A 24544-nucleotide genomic window follows, 5' to 3' on the forward strand; every position below is an offset into this window, starting at 1 on the left:
GTCATAGACTATCGAGAAGATAGAATGGTTATAATTATTCCGAGACTCCGAGTCATATGTTCAGATGAACACAGTACCAGAAAGATAATTTCCTTACTGATTGACATTGTTTATTTCACAAAATAAGCAAGTAATTATTAAATATTAATTAGATTATTATAATGGTTTTGACCAAAACTTTTCCTATCTTAAAGCGATTATTACAAAATACCAAGTAAGTACTAAATTATTTTTTTCACTCTTTAAAAATCTTGCAGGGAAAAAGAATGTGTAGTTTACTTGATTTTCAAATAATTCTTTTTTACAGACAATTCCATACTTCAAGAACTAGCAAAGAATATGACGGACCTGGTAAAACAACAATCGATATCATTAATAATCAAAATATTCCTGAAACACGCAGATTTTTAATAAACAAATGTTTACCGGTATAAAACAATTTTGTAGCTCTTATAAAACTACTTGATAAAGTTGTATACTTTTAAGTATAAATTACTTTTGTAGATAGGATTTAAATTAAACGATAATTCATTACTATTGGGTCCTATTGTAATTTTTGATGGAATGATTCTGTCTTGGAATATTCGTTCTGCGAAGGACATAAATGAAGCAACTTTATCTTTATTCACTATTGTACATCCAGAACTAGATCTCATAGTTTTAGGTCTTGAAACTAATTATGAATATAACAGAATTCTAGAAATAAAAAAGGTATTACTGAAATATAATATTAGATCTGAAATACTTCCGGTAAGACAAGCCTGTGGAGTATACAATTTTCTCGTAAGTGATGGAAGATACATCGCAGCAGGTTTAATACCTCCATTACCTGACAAATCTAACCTATATTGTGGATTACAGCGACTACCGACTAAAAAGCGTGAACTTATAGATAAATAATTAAATAGCACTATGTATATATATATTAGTAATATAATATTTATAGGATAATTTCTATATCTATATATTAATGTGTTGCGATATTAAGTGTGAAATAAAATTTTATTAATCATATGTACGAATTCATTTTGTATTATGAATAGAGGAAAGTTCTGTTACGGGTTATGTTGCTAACATAACCTGTAAATATCAAACGCGATAGAGACTGCCACAACGACTCACACGTGTGTGAATGTAATATCTTTTTCGCAAAAAGATAATTATTTAACACTGAAAAAGGTAAAATTTCAAGAAGATAAATCGTTAAATTTGACATATTATTATCTTCAATAATACTTTAACTCTGTACTTTATAGTTATACTTTTTTACAGTTTTTGTAAATTTTCTTTTTATAATGTAATAGTAACATAATTATTTTTCATAGATGGAGTTGAAAAGCTTTCCAAGAGGTGGAAAAGAAGTACAAAAAAGAAAACCATCGGATTTGGTAAATTTATTACATATATCCATCATATTTTAATATCTTAAAATTACTTATTCAATATTTATATGTTAATAGTTATTTGACAAATATGAGAAAATTGGTAAAAGGAATTGTGAGAAACAGAGAGCAAAGAAACAAGACAAAGGAGAACCAAATTTTATTCCCAATACTGCAGAACGATTATCATATGCAACAATATCTGAAGGATTAGTGGTATTAGGATGTATTTATGAAGTGACAAACTATGATTTGCTGATATCTTTGCCAGGCGGCTTAGTAGGTCGTGCTCAAATTACAGATATCAGTGAATGTTACACAAATTTGTTGCAAAGTTTGGTCAAATCACAAGATTCTCAGACAAACGAATTGAAGTCCCTTCCTGAGTTATATACCTATGGAGATTATGTCGTATGTTATGTAAAAGCTATACAACCGCAAGAGACGTGGCAAATTTCGATATCTCTTGAGCCCAGTTTGATAAATCAAAGTTTAGATGTTACTTATTTAGATAGTGGCTCAAAAATAGTATGTACTATTAGTAGTATAGAAGATCATGGTTATGTGGTAGATACAGGTTTAATAAACGTAAGAGCGTTTATTTCTACTAAGGAAAGTGGCAATAAAAAATGTTTGTGTAAGTAAATTTAAATAGTATATACGTTTATAAAAAAAATTACCAGTTATTACTACGAAGTCTTATGTAGTTCCAGGTAAACAGCTTCTATGCTATGTTAAAGAAGTTAAAACTAATGAGAATACATCAACGATTATATTAACTTTGAAACAGAAGCTTGTTAAAGCTATTTGTGAAACAGAAATTAAATCATTGGACAGCTTGATGCCAGGCACAAAATTTAATCTTTCTATAAAGAAAGTTTTGTCTAATGGCTTATGTGTTTCATTAGATGAAAACAATATAGGATTCATAAATCAAACATATTTAGATGAGCCCTTATCTAAATACTCAAATAATCTGAATATTACTGGGACATTATTATATATTTTGCCGACCATCAAATTTGCATACTTCAGCTCGACGATAGATAAAAATAGAGACAATACTATTAAGCCTGGAGATGTTGTAAAAGAAGCTACTGTTCTATTCAGAGAATCTGGTGGAATAGTACTACAATTAGCTAAGAGTGGAATACGGGGATTCGTTTCCTTTAAAAGAACAAGTGTTGAATATGATACAATCATTGAAAAATTTGCACCTGGTACCACACATAAATGCAGAATATTATCATACAGCTGGTTAGATGGAATTTATATCTGTACCATGCAACGTTCACTGTTGGAACAGAAGTATTTTTCATTGTCTGATTTTAAACCTGGCGATGTGATAAATGTAAAGATCACAAATATTGATAAAGTGAATGGTTTCATTAATGTACAACATGGTAAATTTAATGGGCAAATTGCACCAGATCATATATCTGACGAGGGCTTAAGTGCCTTAAAAAAGCTGAAAGTCGACGAAGAAGTAGAAGCAAGAGTCTTGTCCGTTCATATAGACCGAAAAAGAATATATCTCACTTTGAAAAGATCTTTAATAACGAGTGACTTGCCTATTTTAGCAAACATACAAGACGCGAAAATTGACGCAAAACACCACGCAACTATCATTCAAATACATAAGCGTGGAATATTGGTAAAGTTTTTCGGGGATGTTAAAGGCTGGATTCCACATTTTGCTCTTGACACGCTAACATCTAACGTAAATTGGAACTATTCGATTGGACAAACAATTTCGGTAAAAATTCAAACAGTGAACGCAGATTCGGGAGAAATAACTCTAAATGTGGCTAATCAGGACATACAAGTTGAAAAAGCAACATTCGATATTGGTGAAGAAGTAGAAGGCACAATAATAGAATCATCCACTCAGGGATTATATTTAAGAATCAGTAGAAATGAAGGACAAACTGTTAGTACAGGATTTTTACCAGCTGGTCACATGTCACCTTGTATGGAGATAGCAGCTCTACTAGCATCAAAATATGTTCCTGGTGATACACTTTCAGCTCTTGTATTTGCTACAGTACCTAATCTAATTTTAACTAGGACTTTTGTAACTCAAGGAAGATACAGGAATTTTGAAAAACTGAAAATAGGAGACTGTATACCTTGTACGATCAAAGATATGGAGCCAGATGGTATAAGACTAATTTTACCAGTTGCAGAATGTACGCCATTTGGATATGTGTCCTATAGTAACGTTAGTAATTTTAATTTACTGCACACAAACCAAATTTTAATGGCAAAAATATTTTCTATTAACAAGAAAGAACAACAATTAGGACTAACATTGTCGCTAAAGAAAATATACGATGATCTATCTGATCCTAAAAGTAGAATGGTGGCAGCATTGGATACATTAATCCTGTATTTTAATAAATTAGTAGAACTTTCAAAGAATTCATACTACAAAAACAGACCAATTGCATCTGTAAAATTAGGGCAGAGAGTTACTGGAACGATTGAAAAAATTACAGCTGATGGTTTGGTTGTTCAATTGCAGAATAACTTGCTCGGTATAGTGTCTAAGGATCATTACTCTGAGAATAAAAAAATAGGGGACAAAATTTCTGGAACGATTATATGGAAAAATTACGTACACGAGCTTGTTGAATTGACCACGTTATCGTCAATAATGCATAAAATAAGTGCCAAACAAAATAAGCAAATACAATTCCCTGATGGCAAATTGCTACGTGGTAGAATTTTAATGGTGACAAATTGGTTTATCTTGATATTCCTTCAAGGTATTGGTAAAGGAACTTTAGCTGCGATACCTGTACGTCGTCACATAAATGATTTACAGCCAGATCTAACACCTTATACCATTCATTCTAAAATTAAATGTTACGCCTTATTAAATTCCAAAGAATCCGATATTATGCCTCTCTGCATCATAAAATCTGCATTTGAGAAGAAGTATTGTGTGAGAGAGAAATCAGGTGATAATAATAACTTAAAAAGAAAGAAACAAAATCAAGAGAATGTGGTACTCACCAAAAAAATAAAAATTGAAAAATTACAGGAAGTACCAAAGATGGAAAACAAAGGGAAACGAAACAGAGAAAAACCAGAGAATGATTTAGAAAAGGAATATTCAAAGACAATCTGTGATGAACAAATAGGAGAAGAAAAGATTAAATTGGAAGATACCAAACCTTCCAAAAAAAATTTGAGAGACACACTTAAAAATGTTAATAATGATAAGGATAACGAGCAGAGGCCAAGGACATCTGCGTGTGGATTTTTCTGGGATAGCAACCCTGATTTGACTCTCCTTCAGGATAAAGAGTCATCTAGTGATAGTGAAGATGAAATAGAGGAAAAACCAAAGCTGAAAAATAAGAAATTAAGCGCCGCTGAACGTCGAGAACAAGAAAGACAGAAGGAACGTGAAATTCGTCAAAGAGAGGAAGCGCTTGCCAATAACCTGTTACCAAATTCTGTAGATCAGTTCGATAGATTAGTTTTAGCTAGTCCAGACAGTTCAATAATATGGTTACAGTATATGGCATACCATTTACAGACGACAGAAATCGAGAAAGCAAGAGCAGTTGCGAGACGAGCGGTGAAAACGATTAATTTCAGGGAAGAGAATGAAAAATTAAACGTTTGGAATGCTTGGTTGAATTTAGAGTCTAAATACGGAATTCCTGAATCATTGAATGATGTTTTTCAAGAGGCAGTAAGGTCTAACGATTCACTAAAAATATACAATCACATGTTGACTGTTCATGTCGAGGCTGGCAGGCAGATCGAACTAGAGAAAACAATTAATACCATGATCGGAAAGTTTAAACATATTCCCGAAGTATGGTTTAATTGTGGAGAAGCTTTGGTAAAAATGGGTTTGAAGGACAAATCAAGGCATATTATGCAGAGAGCATTGCAATCTTTGCCAGCATCTGAACGTATGTATACAATAGAAATAAAATGTTATAAAGAATAAAATACTAATATAATATAAATTTTACAGATGTAAATCTAATGGCAAGGTTTGCGATTATGGAGAACAAATTTGGGGATAAAGAGAGAGCACAAACTCTGTTTGAGCAAATTCTAAGTTCCTATCCGAAACGGGTGGATATATGGTCCTGTTATGTTGATTCTTTGGTTAAATCTAATGATATTGATATAGCAAGGTAAACATATTGTTTCAACTATATTTTGTCTGTTTAATTTCATAGAGAATTTACTTTATAATAATTTGTATTTACAGGAAAGTTCTAGAGAGAGCAGTTCTTCAGGTATTACCACCTAGAAAGATGAAAATCCTGTATAAAAAGTTTATCAATTTGGAAGAACAGCATGGTACTCAGGAAGACGTGATTCGTGTTCAACAAATGGCTGTAGAATATGTAGAGAAGCAGTGTACAAGATGATAAAAAATAATAAAACATTTTGACAAGTATTTTATTACATCATGTGAGCAAAACCTTAATTACACAATGCCTAAAAAAGTCCAGTTATGTAAAGTTTTCTACCACATATGCAAAGTACTATTAATATTGATACATATAAAAATGAAAAAAGTAACATAAATTGACATATTTATAATTTCTCTGATTTCGTAATGACAAAACCAGGAATATGACTAATCAAGAGAAAAAATAAAGGATAAATATATGATTTCAATCAAAAGTTTTTTAGCACTTTAGGGACGCAACTACTCCACTGTACAGCAGTAGTTTTAGCTGACCGATTGTTACAACCACGTCCGCACTATTGACTTCAGGTCTCGGCGACATTTAAATTATGTCTGAAATTGTACTAATTGGTTTTGTAAGTACCCAGGTAGATATCCTTATCCAAGAAGTCTTCATTTTTGTACTTCCCGTTCGTGATTGTTACGTTTTGCGTCTATCTTCTTAAGCATCTTTGTTGAGGTAATTCATGCTGCATCCTGAAGACAGTAAATTCATATTGTTTCGACTTGAGATTTCTATCTGATTCATTTGTGAGGCTCTGTATGAAGTGTATGTCGATCAGTTTGAAGAAAGACACGATTTGAATTTTTGGATGAACTACAAATTTTTAATAGCTAATAGCCAAAACTGAGAAGCTAAATCAAAAACCGCGCGGTCAGCGTCTACTTCTTCGACCGTTGGGTCTTCGTGGCGCTTCTGACACTGGTGAAATGTAGCCATAGACTATGGACATAGAAATATGGATTATATTCGTGATTTGTGATGTAGTCGCACGTGGGTTGCCTCATTGCCTGTTGCCCCGGTTTAGATAGTTCCCCCAGCTGGTTTAGGATCTGTTGCCTGCGGCCTGCGAAGCAGAAAAATCAGAGAGCGATATGTCTCATTAAGTTCCTCAGAATAAAATATTATGCCTATTTGCGTGGTAAGGTTTGCATTCGAAAAGAAATACCCTGTATAAGACAAGTTGTGCGATAATAATAACTTGAAAAGAGTTGATATTTTTAATTTCATAGAGTGCTTACTTCATAAATGAATTTGTAGGAAAGTCCTGGAGAAAGCACTTGTTTAAACATTACTATGTAAAAGGATGAGGATCTCGTTCAAAATGTATATCTAGTTTGAAGAACAGTATGGTACTCAGAAAGGTCTGGTTTGTGTTCAGCAAATATTTATAGAATATGAAGAGAAGCAGTGTAACAAAGATAAAATATTTTGACACATATTTCATTACAGGATGTCAGCAAAAACATAATTACACAATATCTAAGAATATTTCGAAAGTTTACTTCTATTTTATTTCTACATATGCAAAAACATACTGTTGACATTGATATATACAGTGGCTTGCTAAATTATTTACATTTGTCACAGAAAACTTTTATATTCACATTGTGTTGTATATAAAACATTTTAAAATTTTGTTAGTATATAATGAGATTGCCCTATTTATATTGCCAATTTGAAAAAATATATAAAAGTTTCAGGATATTTAATGTAAACTTATATTTAGTATAAAATTAATATACAGTATGTATAGTCACCTTAAGCGTATAATGTATTATATTAAAAATGGTCCCACTGAATACCAAGACTTACTAATGTTATGAATGATTGCTTATTTAAATATTTTTATAATCTCTGCAAAATATATGTACATGTACATGTACTTGTACTAAATATCTTATAATTTCTGCATTTATTTTCAGAATCATTTAAAATTTCAAAAATATAATTATGATAGTTGGATGCTATTTATAGGATTAATGAAATTCACGGTATAAAAGTGAAAGAACAATATAAATTGACACCTTCTAATTATTTTTTTCACTTTGTATCAACGTTTCGAGAACAGTACAGTTCATTTCTTCAGGTCTGCCCAAGTTACGATTATTAATTTTTTTTTTCATATGAACTACATAAATTGATAGTTAAAAACAGGTTTGAATCGATCGTTAGTCGAATTTAAAATTGGAATAATGTGGCGCGATAAACGTGATTGGTAATCAAAATCCTCTTATAACCGTGAGTGGCAGCATTGGCTTCGAAGTTTCACCCTAGGCAAACGAGACGGCATTTTCTTGTGCGCTAGCGCAGAATGCGGTAGTCGCGGAAGCGATGACTGTCAACGCGGAATTCGGCAATCTTGTAATCGCCATATTGTTTGCACACACGTTGTGTTAGCGAAGTCAGTGGTGATAATCTCGTGGTGTCTTAAGTGTTTAATAAGCCACGAGAGGGAAGCGTGGAAAAAAAGGTAAATAACTCGAGTAGCAAACTCGGTCGGCGGCGAAACCACACTCGTACCAAATCGTGTCAAAGATTTTTCCAGTAAAAACGAGCATCGTGACGTGATCTACATATAAAACCGTGTTGTAAATCGATCGTGTGTCTCGAGTCTCGTAGCATCGAGCGACTATTTCCTCAGCTCAGACACATCGAATCGGAAGTTCCGAGTATTCGTCACGGTGTGTGACGTCACCGACAATTCCGAGGGATGGCCCGTGCTTTTCAGCATCGCGACGCATCACCTCTCCTCCCCTTTTTCTTTTCGTAAAATCTCCGTAAGAGCGTAAGCTAAAATTCCTTGCTGCTCGATAAACGACGACATGATCGAGGGAACGCGAACGTATTCGTCTACGTAACACTGACGTTTTCTAGTGAAATCGTGTACACATTTACTTTGGACGAATTAATCAAGTGAAAACCCCTATCTACTTGTGTAAGAGGCATACAGCCCGTGAGTATTTTCCATTTTATAATGAATGGCTCGTATGTGTGAAATATACGATTATATATATATACGGGTCTGTGGGTTTTAACTTTGGAACGTGAGAAATGCCAAAGGCTCTGTGTCCAAATCAACGCGTCTTTCTTTCTCTTTCTTTTCCATCTTGTCGTCCTATCACTCTATCCTTGTCTCTCTTCCAACCGTCCCCCTTTCTCACTCTCTCTCTCTCTCTCTCTCTCTTACTCTCACTCTCTATTTCTTCCCTCCTGCACCCAGTTTACCGTCTCTTTCTCGCGTTTTCTTACTCTCTGGCCTCGTGAACGCGGAGTTAGGTTACAAATCGAAACAGCTCGATAAAAATATTTCAAGTATCCAGAAATGTTTCCCTTCCACACCATCGCATCAGGCTGAAAACTTTACTTCAGGACACCAAGAATTGGTGACTAATCCCTATACGGGGTGTCGTAGCATTGGTAGATAAACTTTTGGCGTTCTAAAAGGAAGTTTAACCTTGCTGCGATCCTCAAATTTTGATAGCCCAATTTTGTTTTAATTTTAGCAGTAAAAGAGATTTATAGTATTTTAAGAAAATATTTATCTTAAAGTTGAGATGAGCAGTCATGCATACCAATAACAGTCTTCTCATATCTTACCTGAATTTGAAATAACGTCAAAAAATACCACTGGATAAAAAATGATCGAAAGAACTCAGCAGGGTTAATTGAGTCAATGAACTTGAAAATTGTACCGTCCTCGTATCAAAATCATGAATGTGCAAATTTTTCAGTAATTTTACGTTAAATTGTGAATCTCTATAATCTATTGAATCTCATATTCATGGCATTGCTATAAGAGAAACGATATCTTCAAGAAAGATACGGAGAAATGGGAAATATATAGTACATATATAATGTTGAAAGAGCTGGCAAATCGTTTTGATTGAATCATGATAAGAAAACTTCGAATTATTTTAGATTTGAAAAACTGTCCAAGATTGAAATCTTGATTTTAATAGATTTAAATTCATACGATTGACGAAAGAGAATTCAGAGTTAGGTGAGAGAATAGGATGCGTGTCGTACACGATTGTAATATTTTAGCAACGTTTTCAATTCTTGTGACATATCGTATCGCGTAAATCTATTTGTTACTATAATCACTCATTGTGTTTTATTTCTTTCTCCTTTTTTACTCTCTTGAAAACGCAAAATAGAGATTCTTCATATTATAGTTTTGTATCCAAATAATAAACAATGTTTCTACGTTCCTTATCTTTTCTTTCTTCTTCCTTCATTCTTTTTTTTTTACTATTGTTTTCGGTAAAATCACATTTTATTCGATCACATTTGAGTTGATGTTTCTCTTCTCTTCTGCGAAAGAAATTCAAATCAGTCATAGAAGTTTACATACGCTTTACGAGTTTCGTGTGTTTCCATAACACATTAACGTATTTCCAGAAGGAATTAAAAGAATGTAAATATTTAGCTCACAAAAATTTTAACATAGAATTATATCAGAAATTGCGAAATATTTAACTTTATCAATACCAGGAAGACTTTACGGAGTATTAATACATTACAAAGTCTACTTTTCTCTATAATTTCATGTAAGTATAAGTGTATGCATTCTTGTGAGACATTGTATCTTCTATTCTTTATTTTATTTTTTAAATATGTGTCATACGTTTAATATAAGATTTAATGCTAATAGATATTGCTCTTAAATTTAAGAGGTGTATGCGGACTTTTGTGACTGGCTGTAGGTGTATGTGTCGCGTTATCTTATGTAACCCAAACCGTTACACACGCACGGATACGACGAAACCGGTGTGCGAATAACTAAAGATCATAAGTGAATTCGATCGGTCCTATTAATCGCGTTACAAGTGCAGTTGTACGCAAACTGGAAGCATCGTCACGTGCGAGTGTACTCGTTACGCGCCTTACCTTTCACGCTTCTACTTACATACGTATTTTTCATATGGGTATTACAAATAAAACATGGTTATGTTCATGTTCAACTATGTACATCTTCCCATCTCTATTACTTTTTGCCATTATATTTGCTTCAAGATGATCCATTGACTGTGAATAACATATCTTCTTTTTTTAATAAGTTTCTACATTGATCACTGAAAAAATAATAGTTGGGGCCTTGCTTCTTGTGCATTCTTTTTCCACATTTCGCAGCTTAAATAGGAAGAAAGAGACAAAAGGTATTATCATAATGGCGTTGTTGTATGTTACCTACCGATACGCGACATTACCGTTGTAGACGGTGATTTGAAATGCTAAAAAAAAAAAATGCTAGGATATGTGTTCCACCTCGTTTTCGTTGCGTAAACGTATAATCTGCTCTGCCAGGGATCCACGTGTACTGATTCTCATGATGTAATAGGCGTGATCCATTGATCGAATAATGCGGACCGTTTTCTGCTCTGTCATCTGCGTTTCGAATTAAGTTTAAAATATTGTCACTTCCGTTTTTGCTATATCCATTTTAAACATGATTATGTAAAGACTATCAGAGACGTTGATGAATAATTATTAGCTTAAAAAATTACACAATTTTGATCAATTCTCCGATTATTTACAGAAATATGTTTTTCCAAATCAAAAAAAAAAAAATTGCGGAGGATACTTGAGTACATTGAACGTAATTAATGAAATCGCACGCTTCAGGCATTTACTAGCAGGTTCGCATCATAAGATTAGTTACATAATTTCCAATTGTGCTCTTTATCTGATTACGTAACTGCGTTATTGACTTTGCGAAATATAAGAGATGACCCGTAATATCTTTGCCGTAATTTTTCAGCGAGATGCTGTTTCACGCACGCGATATATTTTTTCTCTTTCCTCCAGCATCTGACCTTCTGGAAGTTGAAAGAAAAATACTGACAAATTATTAAGCTCGATCATCTTGCGCGTGGAAAAAAACTTTAAAATGAAATTCGATATACTTTACCAAACGATTCGATCGAAATATTTAAAGGAAAGTAAATAATTTTACATGTTACACGATCTGCGAGGAAATTCAAGACGTTTCTCATATTGGTTTTGCGCGTCTGATGTATTCCGGTGAAAACTGGGATGGTTGCCAGAATCAAGGGAAAAATGTGGTTGCTTTCTTGACGTTAGGTATTTGGCAGAGACGTGGATTTTCTTCTTGGATGTTACGCGCGACTTTTACGCCATCATTCACTCCAGAAACAAAATTCGAAAAACTGTTAATAATAGATCGAAGATGGAATTTACTTAACTTGCGACGGTAAAGCAGTTTCCTACTTTTAATTCTTTTTTGCATTGTTACGTTATGGACGAGATAAAAGTTACGGTGTTACCGAATTAATTGAACTTTGTCTATTAGGTAATAAATATTTCTTGCTCTTCCATTTGAGACTTTGAAGAAGTATGTACTTACCAGTCATGATATCTCAATCAAATTTTGAATTAGCAGTATCTTTCTACCTACATGTCGATTATCTTCACTGATTAGATATTTATTTTACAATATTATATTTTATCAAATGTTTTCATATTTTACTCGAATCTTTTGTTCAACATTTGCGTTTCAATTGTCAGTCTTAAAAAGTTTTAATTTCAGAAAAGAATTAAACAGCTAGAATCTACTGTCAAAATACATTGTAAAGTGACCCAAAAACTATGCAAACGAAAATGAAAGGATACAAAATCTGGCACTGTATATCCTTTATGCGTTATATGTTGGCTATTAGTTAGACTTCTCGGTCATCGATCTTTCATCGAATCAAACTGATCAACGTATAGCAGGGTCAAAACAATAACACGCGTGCTGAGTATCAAGCAGTGCACGGGTAGTTACTTTTTTTGCCGGCTCAAGGTTAGTTTGCTTTTTTTAGCACGACCCAGTAACCTCTGGCATTTCTTCATTTTGTATTCCCGCTCTTCTTCGTGGAATTTGACAGTTGGAGTATCGACGGTAAAGTTCCTTCTCCCTATTGTAATTTATTCCACACGGAGATAGAACTAATCAATATCCGATTAATTACATAACGCAATGCGGTTTCCGCTTCCAGCGTCCAATGAAGATCCGTTATTTTTTCACGAACACCGGGTAGATTCTTCTATGGAAAAAAGGGGGACAAGGTGAGATAGCTTGCTCGAGTTGCAAGGTCGACGCTGAAGCTGAAAATCGTTCTTGTTTCTCTCGTTCTTCGGAAAGAGAATGCTTATCGATTAATTTTTCGTCTAATTTTATACATAATGTGTGTCATTTGGATTACTAGAGTACTTTAAGCATACCTTCGAGTTCAGGTATAAAGATGTAGGTCTTGCAGATTTCAAAATGGAACAAGTAAGACAGTTTGTGTAATAATTAGATTTTTCTGGGTCAGACTGTTACGGATTGTATGGAACACGGTGTAGACCGGAATTCGTTATATCTGCCCTCTATTTTATCGTCGTTCAACACTTCCAAAAGTCTTCTTACCTAATGCTCTTTAGTGGCTGACGTTCTATGGATCAGCCACGTCAGTTTCTTCGCGTACAACAAAATCCATTTGCAAAATTGAACCAGTTCTGACAAAAATCGATGCATTATATGTAAGTTCTTTGATTTATGGTACTATAGAATGCAAAAGCCTTGGGCTATCTACTATATTCGAATTTTATGACAACAACTAACCGTATCTTTAGCAAATACTCCTATATAGTTTTTTTAAAAATGAATCTTCAGATATTCTCTTTATGATGATTATATACATATATATATATTATATACATGTTCATTTGTGATTTTCATGGCTCACAAATTTGTTAAGAATGGTTCGAGGAAGAACAGAATTAAGATACCGTCAAAACTATCTTTATGTTAATTCATAAGAAACAAAATGTCCATTGGTTATTGTAGCGTGCAGACTTTTGCACGCTACTTAGATTTACGATTGCGTTTAAGCCGGTTACACAGGATTCGTACTTATCAACAGCTTCGTACATTCTCTTGAAACTTGAATAAGTATAGATTAATCGATAAGAAAGAAACAATAGAATTAGAATGGAATAGTTGACAGGGTTAAATTCTTCCTGGAAAAATTAAGCACACCCTCGGAATACTCGGAATTCAATTAGCATTCTAGTAATAAAAAATTGTTTAGATAGTATCCCAGTCGATACACTGACCAATCTCTCCTAAATTGTGTTGGAATTCAGGAAAAGGTTTCTATAGAAGAAAGTCGAAAAGAGAGAAAAGAGAGAGAGAGAGAGAGATTGTGAGACTGGTGACCCGGGTGCAATGTCGTATCACCGTGGGGGCCAGGCGGGCGCCGTAGCAGTGTCGTACAGCACCAGTCCAATGGCGCCGCATTCTCCTAGCAGACGATGTTCCAGCGGTAACAGCGGCAACACCAGTTCCTCTATCGGCAACTCCACCTCGAAGCTGAGCACCTACCGATCTACTGCTCCGTCGTCGATCCTAGATCGACCGACGAACTTCTACTCGTCTTCGTCGACATCGGGCAGCTCGGGCTTTCGTTCAAACTATACAACCGAGTACAGGCGATCCTACTGCCCATCAGGCAGGTGAGTCTTTTTTCCTCTCTCGTCACGTTCTCCATCTTCCATGTTCCCTTAATTCGAGATTCCATTAATGGATTCCAGGGATCGGCAATCACGTGCAGTTTGTAAAGATCGAAACTTAGGAACAAGCAAGTCTAACCCTTTGCTGCTCTCGTTTCAAATAGAACTCCAGACTTTTTATATTGTTGAAAGTCTAGAAGTATAGCAATACCCTGCTGATTGGCCATGTGGCTGAATCTGGTCAGTTAGCAAGGCAGTACATAATAAGAATTATGGTCAAGGATATTATCTACTGTTTTCGTTAATTACATCTTACGTCCGCAAGGGGTTGGTCCGTTGATGTATTCGGAATATTGGCACTGAAAAGATAGAAATTGATTGAAAGAAGTTTACAAAGAGGAAGATCGATTAAGGGGAGGCGTTTTACTTCCGTCGATACTCCACCGACTGGTCGAATGCATGCTTCTCTTGACTTCTTGTCAATTACTTTGTTTCTTTGGACCGTTCAGGCTTTCCTTTACCGGGGTTGGCCTTGGCCAAGCAGCTGATTATATCAAGTATTACACGTACTTCGATATTATAAATAACGTTTAATATTAGAACTAAACTCGTGGTTAGCGTGCTGCCGATCCCGAGCTTTTTGACAATGCGAAAAAGGAGGTTAATTAAATAGTTGGTACTCGATCGGCCCTACAGTTTCTACTCGTCGGCGAACACGAGCATCCGCAGGAGTTACGTGTCGGAGTACAGCCGGTCTCGCAGCTCACCCACAAGGTGAGCAATCTCCGTGAACAGGGATATGAGACAGCCGGGGTCACTGGCTATGAGATCAAGGCCCCGATAAGTTTCCACCGATTCTGTGCAGTGTCTTCCTGGTTTCCCCCACATTTGTCAGCATTCGATTAAATAACTGTAATTGCTTGATGCACAACTAACGTCCACTCTCGGAATGGATTTCCTGAAATGCTAAACGATAGTTACCAGTTAGGCTGTTAACTATAGCGGCGCGGTTGTTGCTCGAAGCTATGGTTGTCAGAGACCACATGGCGGAAGTCCCTTGTCATCGATCTTTCCTTCCTTTTTGTCGGCCGATGAATCACACTCGTGCCAATTGCGTTTCTCTATCGCGGGGAACGCGACGACGTGGATAAAATGGCTACGGGACGCACGTTATAAATACATCAGCCGGCAACAGGTATCCCAACGACACCCTTTACAATGCGCCAATTACTTTTGTTCGCGTCACAATGATTCAATTAGGAAGGCGCGACCTATGAGTCCCCGTTTCTATGGCATGGTCGAGGCGACGACAAAGCTCGAGATCGATAGTAAATGGGCCGTATAGACTTGCACTGGCTGCCAGAGAACTAGTTATACACAGAAATCCTGTCTATCCACTTGCCATTGATGGAAGATAGTAGATATTTTGTCTGGTCTTTGGACAACAAAACTAGCTCCTCTTGCTTACTTGGCGTTAAACATGTGATTAAAGTCATAAGATCTGCCAGTCACATTGTGGTCACCATTTTTGGGAAGCGTATCAGTGGGATGATATGCAGATGATAGAGGAGGCGGTTGCTCGGTAGCCTTGAGTTTTGATTTTGCAGTGGTTATAGAATTCGTGGAAGTGAATGTAACCCTCTATAACCAGAGTTTTGCCTGCTGACTAATTGATATAATTAAACTGCTTGATAGTAGTGGAGTGATATAGAAGCTGTGTCTGGTTATCCCGTATGCATAACATTTTCAATATTCATATTCACACATTCTTGTTAGTTGTTTCACACATTTCTGTTAGTTGTGTAACGACAAGTAGCAACGATAAAAGATGTTACTCGACATTATCTTCAAATGATCTGTTGCCACCTAGGGAAGGAACACGAAATATTAGTAATTTTAAATTCCTTAATATTTTTTATGGAATTATTTTCATCTGCTTAAATATACAACGTTTTTGTTTGATAGGTGGTTTAATATCTTTGCAAATTTTTGTAAATATGCAAACAAATAACTGTCGATTTACTTCACATCACCGTACGTCACTGTGAGCTGTTGAGAAGCTAGAGCAAAGTTTAACCTCCGTAGGGAATAACTGTCACGATAAACAGCCATGTGGATATAAATATACATACGTACAATCCATTCGTGCTGGTCGATCGATCGCGATTGACGTGGTGGAAATCTAGCGAAAGGCCTTGACCTCGCATCGAATTGTCCTCTGGTATGGTGTGTGGAGAGACGGGAAGAGAAGACAGTTACTTTCTCCCCGACGTCTCGTCCTTAACTACAATGAGATATTTAGCGCATGTGTGCTCGAACGCGCACAAGAATGCGTGTATATTTTAAATATCTAGTGCGTATTCCCGGTGCTGTGTCCAAATCCACGAACGGTGTCACGCGTCTGATTTAGTAACCTCCAAACCTCGAAGAGGATCTGATCAACATGTAGGTCAGCGGCATCTGCCTGATCGTCTCGTGTACTTCCCAACTTCCTTTTCTCTATTCATCAAGCAGAATTATTCCGATACTACTGAACCTTTCCCCGCTTCGTTCTCCTTCTTTTGAAACAGTTTTAATCTCTTGTTTGACAATATAGGAGTTCAGAGAGTTGCTCGATTTTGTAGAACGGAGTGTATTCTAAAAATGTATTTGGACAAAGTGTTCAAGGAAATGTTCTGATCAAGAAGGAATAGATCGTTAATGGGTCGACGATCGGGAAAAGTCTGTACTTACAATTTGATAAATCCAGCAGCCTGCAATTTATTTCATTATTAATTACTACTAACGTAGACAGAAGCGGAGTGCTTATTCATTTAGTTATATATGTGAGTTGCGCGTGCGTGTGTTTACGAACGTGTTTCGCGTATGCTGGCTGATGATTGCGTAATCTGGAGAAAGAGAGGGTAGCCCTTGGACGCGGGCCCAGACGAATGAAAAAGGATGTTCGCAATATTCACATTGGCTGAACGTTTGCAGGTCAGTTTCGTCGTCGACGTACAACAGCACTGGCAGCAGCGGTGGCACGGCCGCGAATGTGACGACAAACGGCACCAGCGGCAGCAGATTCGGCTTGTCTACGTCGTCGTCCTCGTCGAACATCTCTGTCGGAAGTTCGTCCAGGGATAGAGGAATTCCGGAGTCAAGGCTGGAAATAGCGGCAGATCTGATCAGGTACTCGCCGTCCGGTTACATACCGAATATCCGTCAAACGAGCAGCACCAGCAGCACTAGTGGAGCCCATCATCATCATCATCATCATCATCATCATCATCAGTGGAAGCATCATTCGGCCGGTTCCTCGTTGACGGAATTGTTCGGTGGCGACGATCGTGATATAGCCATCGAACGTAGTACCGGCAGAGATCATCGTCCTGAGTCGTCGCTCTCCTCGTCCTCCTCGTCGTCTTCCTGCGCCGTTGGTGGCGCACTTTGGTCCAGGTCAAAGAGAAGGCCACTGTCCAGCAGCACGGTGCTCAGCAGCGGGCATGCACGCGCAGATAGTGCCGCGTCGCCAGGCGAGGTAACGATTGACGAGCGCGGCACGATCCGCGACCTAGACGAGGACGACGACGATGACGACGATAACGACGACAAGGACAATAACACCGACGACGATCAACATAACAACAACAGCAGTAATGGGAATATCAGCAGCGGCGGTGGGGACGCCTGTGATTCCGGTCAATATGGGATAATAAACAACAACGACCGCGAGCACGAACACAGTCACGACCCCGACCACGACCACGACCCTGACGACGACCACGACAAGGACGATGACGACGAGGACGACGAAGACAACAAGCTGAACAACCGGCATCATCGGCAACAACAGCAGCAACGCGGTGCTGCCTATCGGATTGACGAGGTTTCACCAGCTAAGCGTAACCTCTTGTCGCCTGTGCTCGGTGGCGGTGCTGGCGTTGCTGGTTTGATCGGTGTTAAGCTCAACTTGTTCACTAACCTAGCCACTAATCCGAGTAACGGCGGGCTGCTGATTAACAACAACGCTCGGAAGAATATCCAAGGGGTAAAGGAAGAAGAGGAGGACATCGATATCGAGGACGAGACTGCTAGAGGCGGTGGTGAGGTAATACACGGCATCAAGGACGTCGTCACCTCCATCGACGTGATCTCCTTCCTCCGTGGTGGTCGCACTGGAGATCCGGAGAGCCTCGAGGACAGCGAGCAGCAACGGAAAACGTCTACTTCGTACGGTATCGATCAGACCGGGTTCGTAGGCGGCAGCACGCCGCCCATCTTGCAAAACGGCGTGGCGGGAAGACCGTCCGGTACCTATGGAGACGACCCATCTGTGCCTTCCACGTCTAGGAGACCGGATGGTCACCTCTCGGGGACAACCGCGAACACTGCCAGTAATCTGACCTCCTCCTCGTCGCCCACTGCACCGTCCACGGCTCACCAAAATCTCTACCGCGGGGTCGCCGACCAGTTTGTGAGTGTCCTTTAGTCATTTCCGTTAATCGTTCAATGGGAAGATATCGTAGTTTTGTCTTATGAAACTTTTACTTACTAGAAACATCGGTAAAAGTGTGTCCTAAGAGAACGAAGTATGACCTGCCCAGTGCTACATTGTGAACATCTCAAGATATATTGGCTTCCGCCGTTTCTTTTTTATAGTTTCTTCTGCTTTTCGTTAGTTGCTGTCTTAGGAACCTCGTTTTCATTTGACATATATGTAGCATATGCTATAGAATTTCGTTTCATTCTAATGTTCTATTATTAGGAAACGCATATCTGTCATTCAATGGCGCATAGTCTTACAGCAGCTTTAAACGCGGCCAAAAATGCATCCGCCTTCTTTTATACATGTAGCGACATGTGCGTAACTATGATAGATCATCGTATCTTGTAAACCGCCATTTTTTTCGACTTATGGAAAGTTCAGTGACTCGTAACGAATTCCTGATGGTATATAGATTTACATAGAATAGTGGTGGTAGATGGAAAAAGATGGACTATGAATCGAAACGTTAGGTTATGCTTTTCCATTGCTCGTCTAGTCACTTGTTACGAAACTAGTCTATGTTTTTCTTCGAGCACACGCCATTCTGTTCGACGCTTAGTCGCGAGAGCTGGCTTTTATTAATAGACCAGAGCTCTTCGGGCAGGGGAAAGAGTGCGAGAAAGAGAGAGGAAACCGGCGGTCAACGGATCTCTCATAACATAACGGTACCCAGTAGCAACGGGTGTTCTTTATGTCGAAGTATAACTATGCGTATGAAGTACACAACGTATCCTGGTGCATTCACTGCTAAGAGCTGCCTGTCGTTTCTGCAGGAAAGATCTTGAAGACCGATGCAGATCTTCTTCGCGACACGGCCAATTTCTGTCATCGATGACAACGAGTAGCGTGCCAGTTTCACACATCATTTTGACTACGGAGTGGGGAGAGACTATCCGAGTGGGATATCTCTGAATATTCACGAAAAGATTCGTGGTTGGCCGCAGAAACTTTCCTTCAGCTCGTATAGATGTGACCGTTTGAACTTTGTGTCATTTTTCAGTTTCTTCATATTCTCGTGAATCCTTGAAAGATACTTTCAACGATATGACGTCTATTTATTCGTTACGTTCATCTGACAACGTACTCGGAAGCTCGAGAGAAATAGAGAGCGGGTTGGTGGTTAATGCAGAGGGACTGGAGGTTCTCGAAAGTTACACCGTGTAAACTGGCTTATACCCAACTGATAGGCTGGGGGTTGTGGTGCGTGTGGGTAGTGATTACTCTGCTGTTCGTGTACGCGTTCCTGTTGGGCGTTGCGGCTCCTCTGACGCCTCAGAAACGCGTCTCTTTTGGTGTTTATTCAGTACAGTTCAACAGTTCCGTAGTGACCGCGCGCGCTACTCTGCAGCCTCCAGCCAGTCGCACGAAGGTGAGTGTTCGTGAAGAATATAGGTACAAGAGATACGAAGAATATACTTAGTCCCGTTTGAGCACGCAATGACGTCGACTTCGTCGTTGAGTACCGATTCTTTTTCACGACTGTTCGACGCTTTAAATATTTACGCTGTCTTCCCTTTTCTGAATATATTATGTTGGGCGTACTTTCTGTTCGGAACAATCCATACGCTGAGGTTGAACACACCGAAAAATGTACGTACCGTGTGGTATTTCTTTTCTTTCAATACCGGTGATGCACATTACTAATCCAAATGCCGTGTTCTACATAATCGGTCCATAACTAACCGGTCTCTCTCTGTATAGCACGTATCCATCCCCAAGGTCATATCGACTTCGTGGTATGTGTGTGTGCGCGTGCGTATACATATATTCGTGTGAAATGCTCTTTATGCCGCAAGCTAGACACCGCCACCACCAAAGAAGTATAACTAGTCGTGCTTAGAACAGAGAACGCGACAGAATTTGACGGTTTTTGTTCCCCGTAGAGAAGTAGATGCCTAGAAAATAGTAACTCAGTTAGATTTAAAAATGTAACTCTTGTCTCTATTGCAGGAAGGAAGCCCGACAAACAAATCAGCGCGTAATCGGCTACAAGCGCATCGCGATGAGCGATGTGGACTAAACGGGTTGCGAAATATTGGAAACACAGTAAGTATACACTAATTATATATCAAGAATATGTACTTATGATTACATCAACTTTTATGCTGCGACATTAGTCTGTGTTTGAACTTTGCATATAATTGTTTATCCACAACAACACGTGTATTTGCTAGTAATATGAAAATGGATTAATTTGCGCCTTTTAAAGTTGAATGTGCTGTATATGTAATATATAACATGTGCTGTATGACCATGTTACGCGTTGAAACAGGATATTTCTGCTTCTCCAGTTGAAGTTTCTTTACTGCTATGCATGAAGTAGTTCTTAATATATTTCCTTCAGAATCTATATAGTGCTGGACCCTGCTTGTACACAAAAATGACATTAAAGACCATTTTGAAAGAACCGGTTTTTTTACTAGTGTTTCTGTCTTGCAGTGTTTTATGAACAGTGTAATCCAATGTTTGAGCAACACGAGACCGTTACTGGAATATTTGCTGAACGAACAGTACCTGGCGGACATAAACACCTCCACAAGCAGTATGAAAGGGGCTCTTATCAAGGCCTTCAGTCAGGTGATTCACGAGCTGTGGGAAGTGGGCGGTGATCTCGTGGTTAACACGACGGCGCTTAAATCCCAGATACAAAGATTCGCACCACGTTTCATGGGGTACAGCCAACAAGATGCTCAAGAATTTCTCAGATACTTGCTGGAAGGACTGCACGAAGACGTGAACAGGGTGACGGTGAAGCCGCAACCGATACACACGGATATTCCTGAAATGTACACGTAAGAAAACCTTAAATCTTATTTGTGAATACGGAATGTAAGAAAGAAAATATTATTAAGAATGATGATGTCTAAGGGTACTAATTATATAAATGTTGGTGATTTTTTATGAATAGTGACAGTCAGAAGGCAGTAGAGAGCTGGAAACGCTACCTGCGCAGCGAAGATAGTATGATAGTGGACGTGTTCGTGGGCCAATTACGTTCGTCGTTGCACTGCACTTCTTGCGACCACGTGTCGGTTACATTGGATCCTTTCTGGGATCTAAGCTTGCCAATACCGGCCAGAAGTGGTACAGTGAAGTTGAGTCAATGTTTGGAACACTTCACGCGAGAAGAGGTGCTCGACGGTGACGAAAAACCGACTTGTTCCAAGTGTCAGATGAGGAGAAAGTGCACGAAAAGCTTCAGCATACAAAAGTTCCCGAAGATTCTTGTTATTCGTATCCTTTCCCAATTTTAATGAAGATTAAACGTTAAACAGGTCATGGTTAGTTATTATGTGCTGTGAAATCCTATTATGTACTTGTTGAAGAGTAATTTTTTTTTTCAAATGTCGAAACTTATTTCTTATTTCATCATAGCTTCCTTAATGAAAATTTAAAGATTTAAAACGTTTTTCACCGATGGAACGATTCCGCAGCAAGTTAAACGTAATGGTAGATTTTCCATTGACAGGTTTGGATCTCAGTGCCTTTGCCGCGCCCAGAGTTCCGGGTTGTACGTACAATTTGTACGGTGTCGCGAATCACTCGGGCACAACGCACTCCGGCCATTACACGGCGTATTGTAAGCATCCATACTCGGGGGAGTGGCATGAGTATAATGACAGCCGTGTGTCCGTCGTTCCAGCGCGATCGGTCGTTTCCAACGAAGCCTACGTATTGTTCTACGAGCAACAGCCTCACAGCTCTCACTTGTAACCTTACGCCATGCCTAGAGTATAAAAAAGACGACCATCTTGCCTCTCAATACCTCAGTCCAGCATATAGTATAAAAAAAGAAAACAGACAAAGAGAAAAGGAAAGGAATTAATATACTTTATCGCGTGGTATTGAAAAGCGACTAAACATTGAACGATGAGAAACGCCGAGGTCGTTTTTATCGAACATACAAAGCGAATCGTGTGTGTATTGTGTGACTATTGGCGATAATCATGTTCCATTATAACCAAATTTTTGTTTTTCTTCGTGGTTAGAGATATTCCACCGTGTTCCGGTCATTTTTATTTCGGCTTCTTCAGAAACCAGATGCTTTCGTGCATTTTTCAAAGAATCGCTGTGAATAATTCTGTAAAGATCAATAAGATGCTTAGTATGAACAAACATTTTTTAAAGTTAAAGACACGAACAGAAGGTCTCACCAGGATTCTCGAACCATTGTCTTCTCTTTCGAATCTTCATCGTTTCTCTTTATCTTTGACTTTTTTCTCTTCTAGTTCTTCTTTATATAGTTTTTTTTTATATTAGTTCTTTTTTTATATGAAGTGAATGTATCATGTGTTTCAAGAACGAGATTTGCCAGACGGGTTTAATAGAAGTATAATATATAAATTCATAACATTTGGTATTTAAAGAAAAATGAAGAGAAAATCATGACTTCGCCAAAAATCACGTATACGGAATAAAAAAAGCGCTTCGGATGTCTAGTTACTTTTGAATAGACGATATAGTAAAAAACATACATCTATCCTCACTCTTCACTGAACACCTGGCAATCTATAACTATTTACTTTTGTAAAATATTTTGTTTAATAATATCACACAGTCAAGAGTTATTTATTTAATTTATGGAAAGAAAAACTAATAAAATATTAATATATTCGATATTGACGAATATAATATATATATATATAAATATATATTATTATATACGTATTACATACCAATAAAAAATATAACATTAAGGGAAAAAATGAACATATGAAATAGTTTTTCTTGTATTGTACGATTTCCTCTAAAGAAAAGAATAACTTAACTATGTCCAGGTAATCGGAAGGAAAGACCTTAAATTAACGATTTTGGAAAAAAGATCTAAAAATTATGCATTTTTTTTGTTCTAAAATCACGTTTAACTTTTTAAAAAACTGTGACATCGTATTTGGTGAGGACTATTGACTTTTGAAAGTTACGAATCGGTTTTGAATAATATTGCTTCATTAAATAAATTCTTCAAAAAAAAAAAAGAAACAACAAATTTATTAGTGTACATAAAAATTCTTACCAACTTTGACTAATCCGGTTTCCATTACAGCGTAAAAGAAAGTTATTACGAGAAAATTGATGCATATGATCGATCACCCAAATCAAAAAGTCCTTTCTATCCTCATTGGCCAATTTAAAAATTACTCAGTAGAAGTCAGTATTCTAAAACTACAATGGATTTCTATCACAAATAAATAATATTTTTAAACAACTTAAAATTCTTTATTATTAAATTATAGAAAATTTATTATAAGTATTACCGAAGTTGATATTCTAATCTCTTTTATTAGTATAAAAACTATACGAATTTGCTATTTTCCAATCGATAATTGCGCAAGCGCTATCCATCAGAAGTAGAGTTGTTTGTCGGTTAATTCGTGATTATCATGATGCGAGATCCGCGATACAGATGGCGACGTTGCGCTCGTTAAACAAGTCTTGCCACGCGTGCCGGCGAAATAATGGAAATCATCGTCTCGTTGCCGGCTCGTGTACGTCGGCCTTCCCTTTCCTGCACGTATACATTGCGTACGGTGGTGTGCGCTCAACGTGCAGCCCGCACACACGTACACGTGCCCCGGGGGGTAGGGTTTCTGGATCCCTTGTTCTTTCCGCCGCGAAAAGAAGGGGTTTTTGCAATTGGCTGCCAGCCGTCTGTGTGCCGCGAATTCGCGAACGAGACACACGGTTCGAGTATGTGAACAGCCAGTGCACTCCGTCAAAGGATAATCCACCGCGAAAATATTTTCTGGACTACATGCTCCTTGATCCATGCGAGTTTCTGCAAAAAGATTTTGCTAGTTCGTGAGTGGTCACTACGTCAAATGAGAGTTATTCATCGGAACTTCAAGACAGCTCGATAGTCTCGAAATTCAGACTCGAGGGAGGGAAATTTGCGACCGGTAGTG

The 24544-nt window shown here is 37.8% G+C and overlaps 3 protein-coding genes and 1 long non-coding RNA gene across 7 annotated transcripts; all 4 read left to right on the forward strand.

Annotated features, from left to right (window-relative positions):
* The first annotated feature begins 20 nt into the window (after positions 1-20).
* LOC117154626 (NADH dehydrogenase [ubiquinone] 1 alpha subcomplex assembly factor 3) lies at positions 21-1014 on the forward strand. The gene is made up of 3 exons (XM_033329774.2): positions 21-214; positions 308-428; positions 505-1014. Exons 1-3 carry the CDS (start codon positions 162-164, stop codon positions 898-900), a joined length of 570 nt encoding a protein of 189 aa, XP_033185665.1. The 5' UTR covers positions 21-161; the 3' UTR covers positions 901-1014.
* A 28-nt stretch (positions 1015-1042) lies between these two features.
* On the forward strand, positions 1043-5814 carry Rrp5 (Ribosomal RNA Processing 5). Its single transcript, XM_033329766.2, has 6 exons — positions 1043-1179; positions 1326-1388; positions 1461-2019; positions 2090-5314; positions 5380-5545; positions 5623-5814. Exons 2-6 carry the CDS (start codon positions 1326-1328, stop codon positions 5783-5785), a joined length of 4176 nt encoding a protein of 1391 aa, XP_033185657.1. The 5' UTR covers positions 1043-1179; the 3' UTR covers positions 5786-5814.
* Positions 5815-6612: 798 nt separating this feature from the next.
* LOC143303800 (uncharacterized) lies at positions 6613-7478 on the forward strand. Its single transcript, XR_013060462.1, has 3 exons — positions 6613-6752; positions 6872-6975; positions 7064-7478. It is a non-coding gene; the product is annotated as an uncharacterized LOC143303800 (long non-coding RNA).
* Positions 7479-7944: 466 nt separating this feature from the next.
* On the forward strand, positions 7945-23617 carry LOC117154390 (uncharacterized). 4 transcript variants are annotated; one of them, XM_033329331.2, is made up of 8 exons: positions 7945-8084; positions 13748-14116; positions 14810-14887; positions 17090-18569; positions 20592-20687; positions 21081-21433; positions 21550-21875; positions 22039-23617. In XM_033329331.2, exons 2-8 carry the CDS (start codon positions 13830-13832, stop codon positions 22353-22355), a joined length of 2937 nt encoding a protein of 978 aa, XP_033185222.1. In that variant the 5' UTR covers positions 7945-8084; positions 13748-13829; the 3' UTR covers positions 22356-23617. The 4 variants fall into 4 exon arrangements, with proteins under 4 accessions (XP_033185222.1, XP_033185228.1, XP_033185224.1 ...); XM_033329337.2 differs by having other exon boundaries at positions 17090-17981; XM_033329332.2 differs by lacking the exon at positions 7945-8084 and adding an exon at positions 8122-8567.
* Positions 23618-24544: the final 927 nt, after the last annotated feature.

This window comes from Bombus vancouverensis, chromosome 16 (genome assembly GCF_051014615.1).
Source record: "Bombus vancouverensis nearcticus chromosome 16, iyBomVanc1_principal, whole genome shotgun sequence".
Lineage (NCBI taxonomy): Eukaryota > Metazoa > Arthropoda > Insecta > Hymenoptera > Apidae > Bombus > Bombus vancouverensis.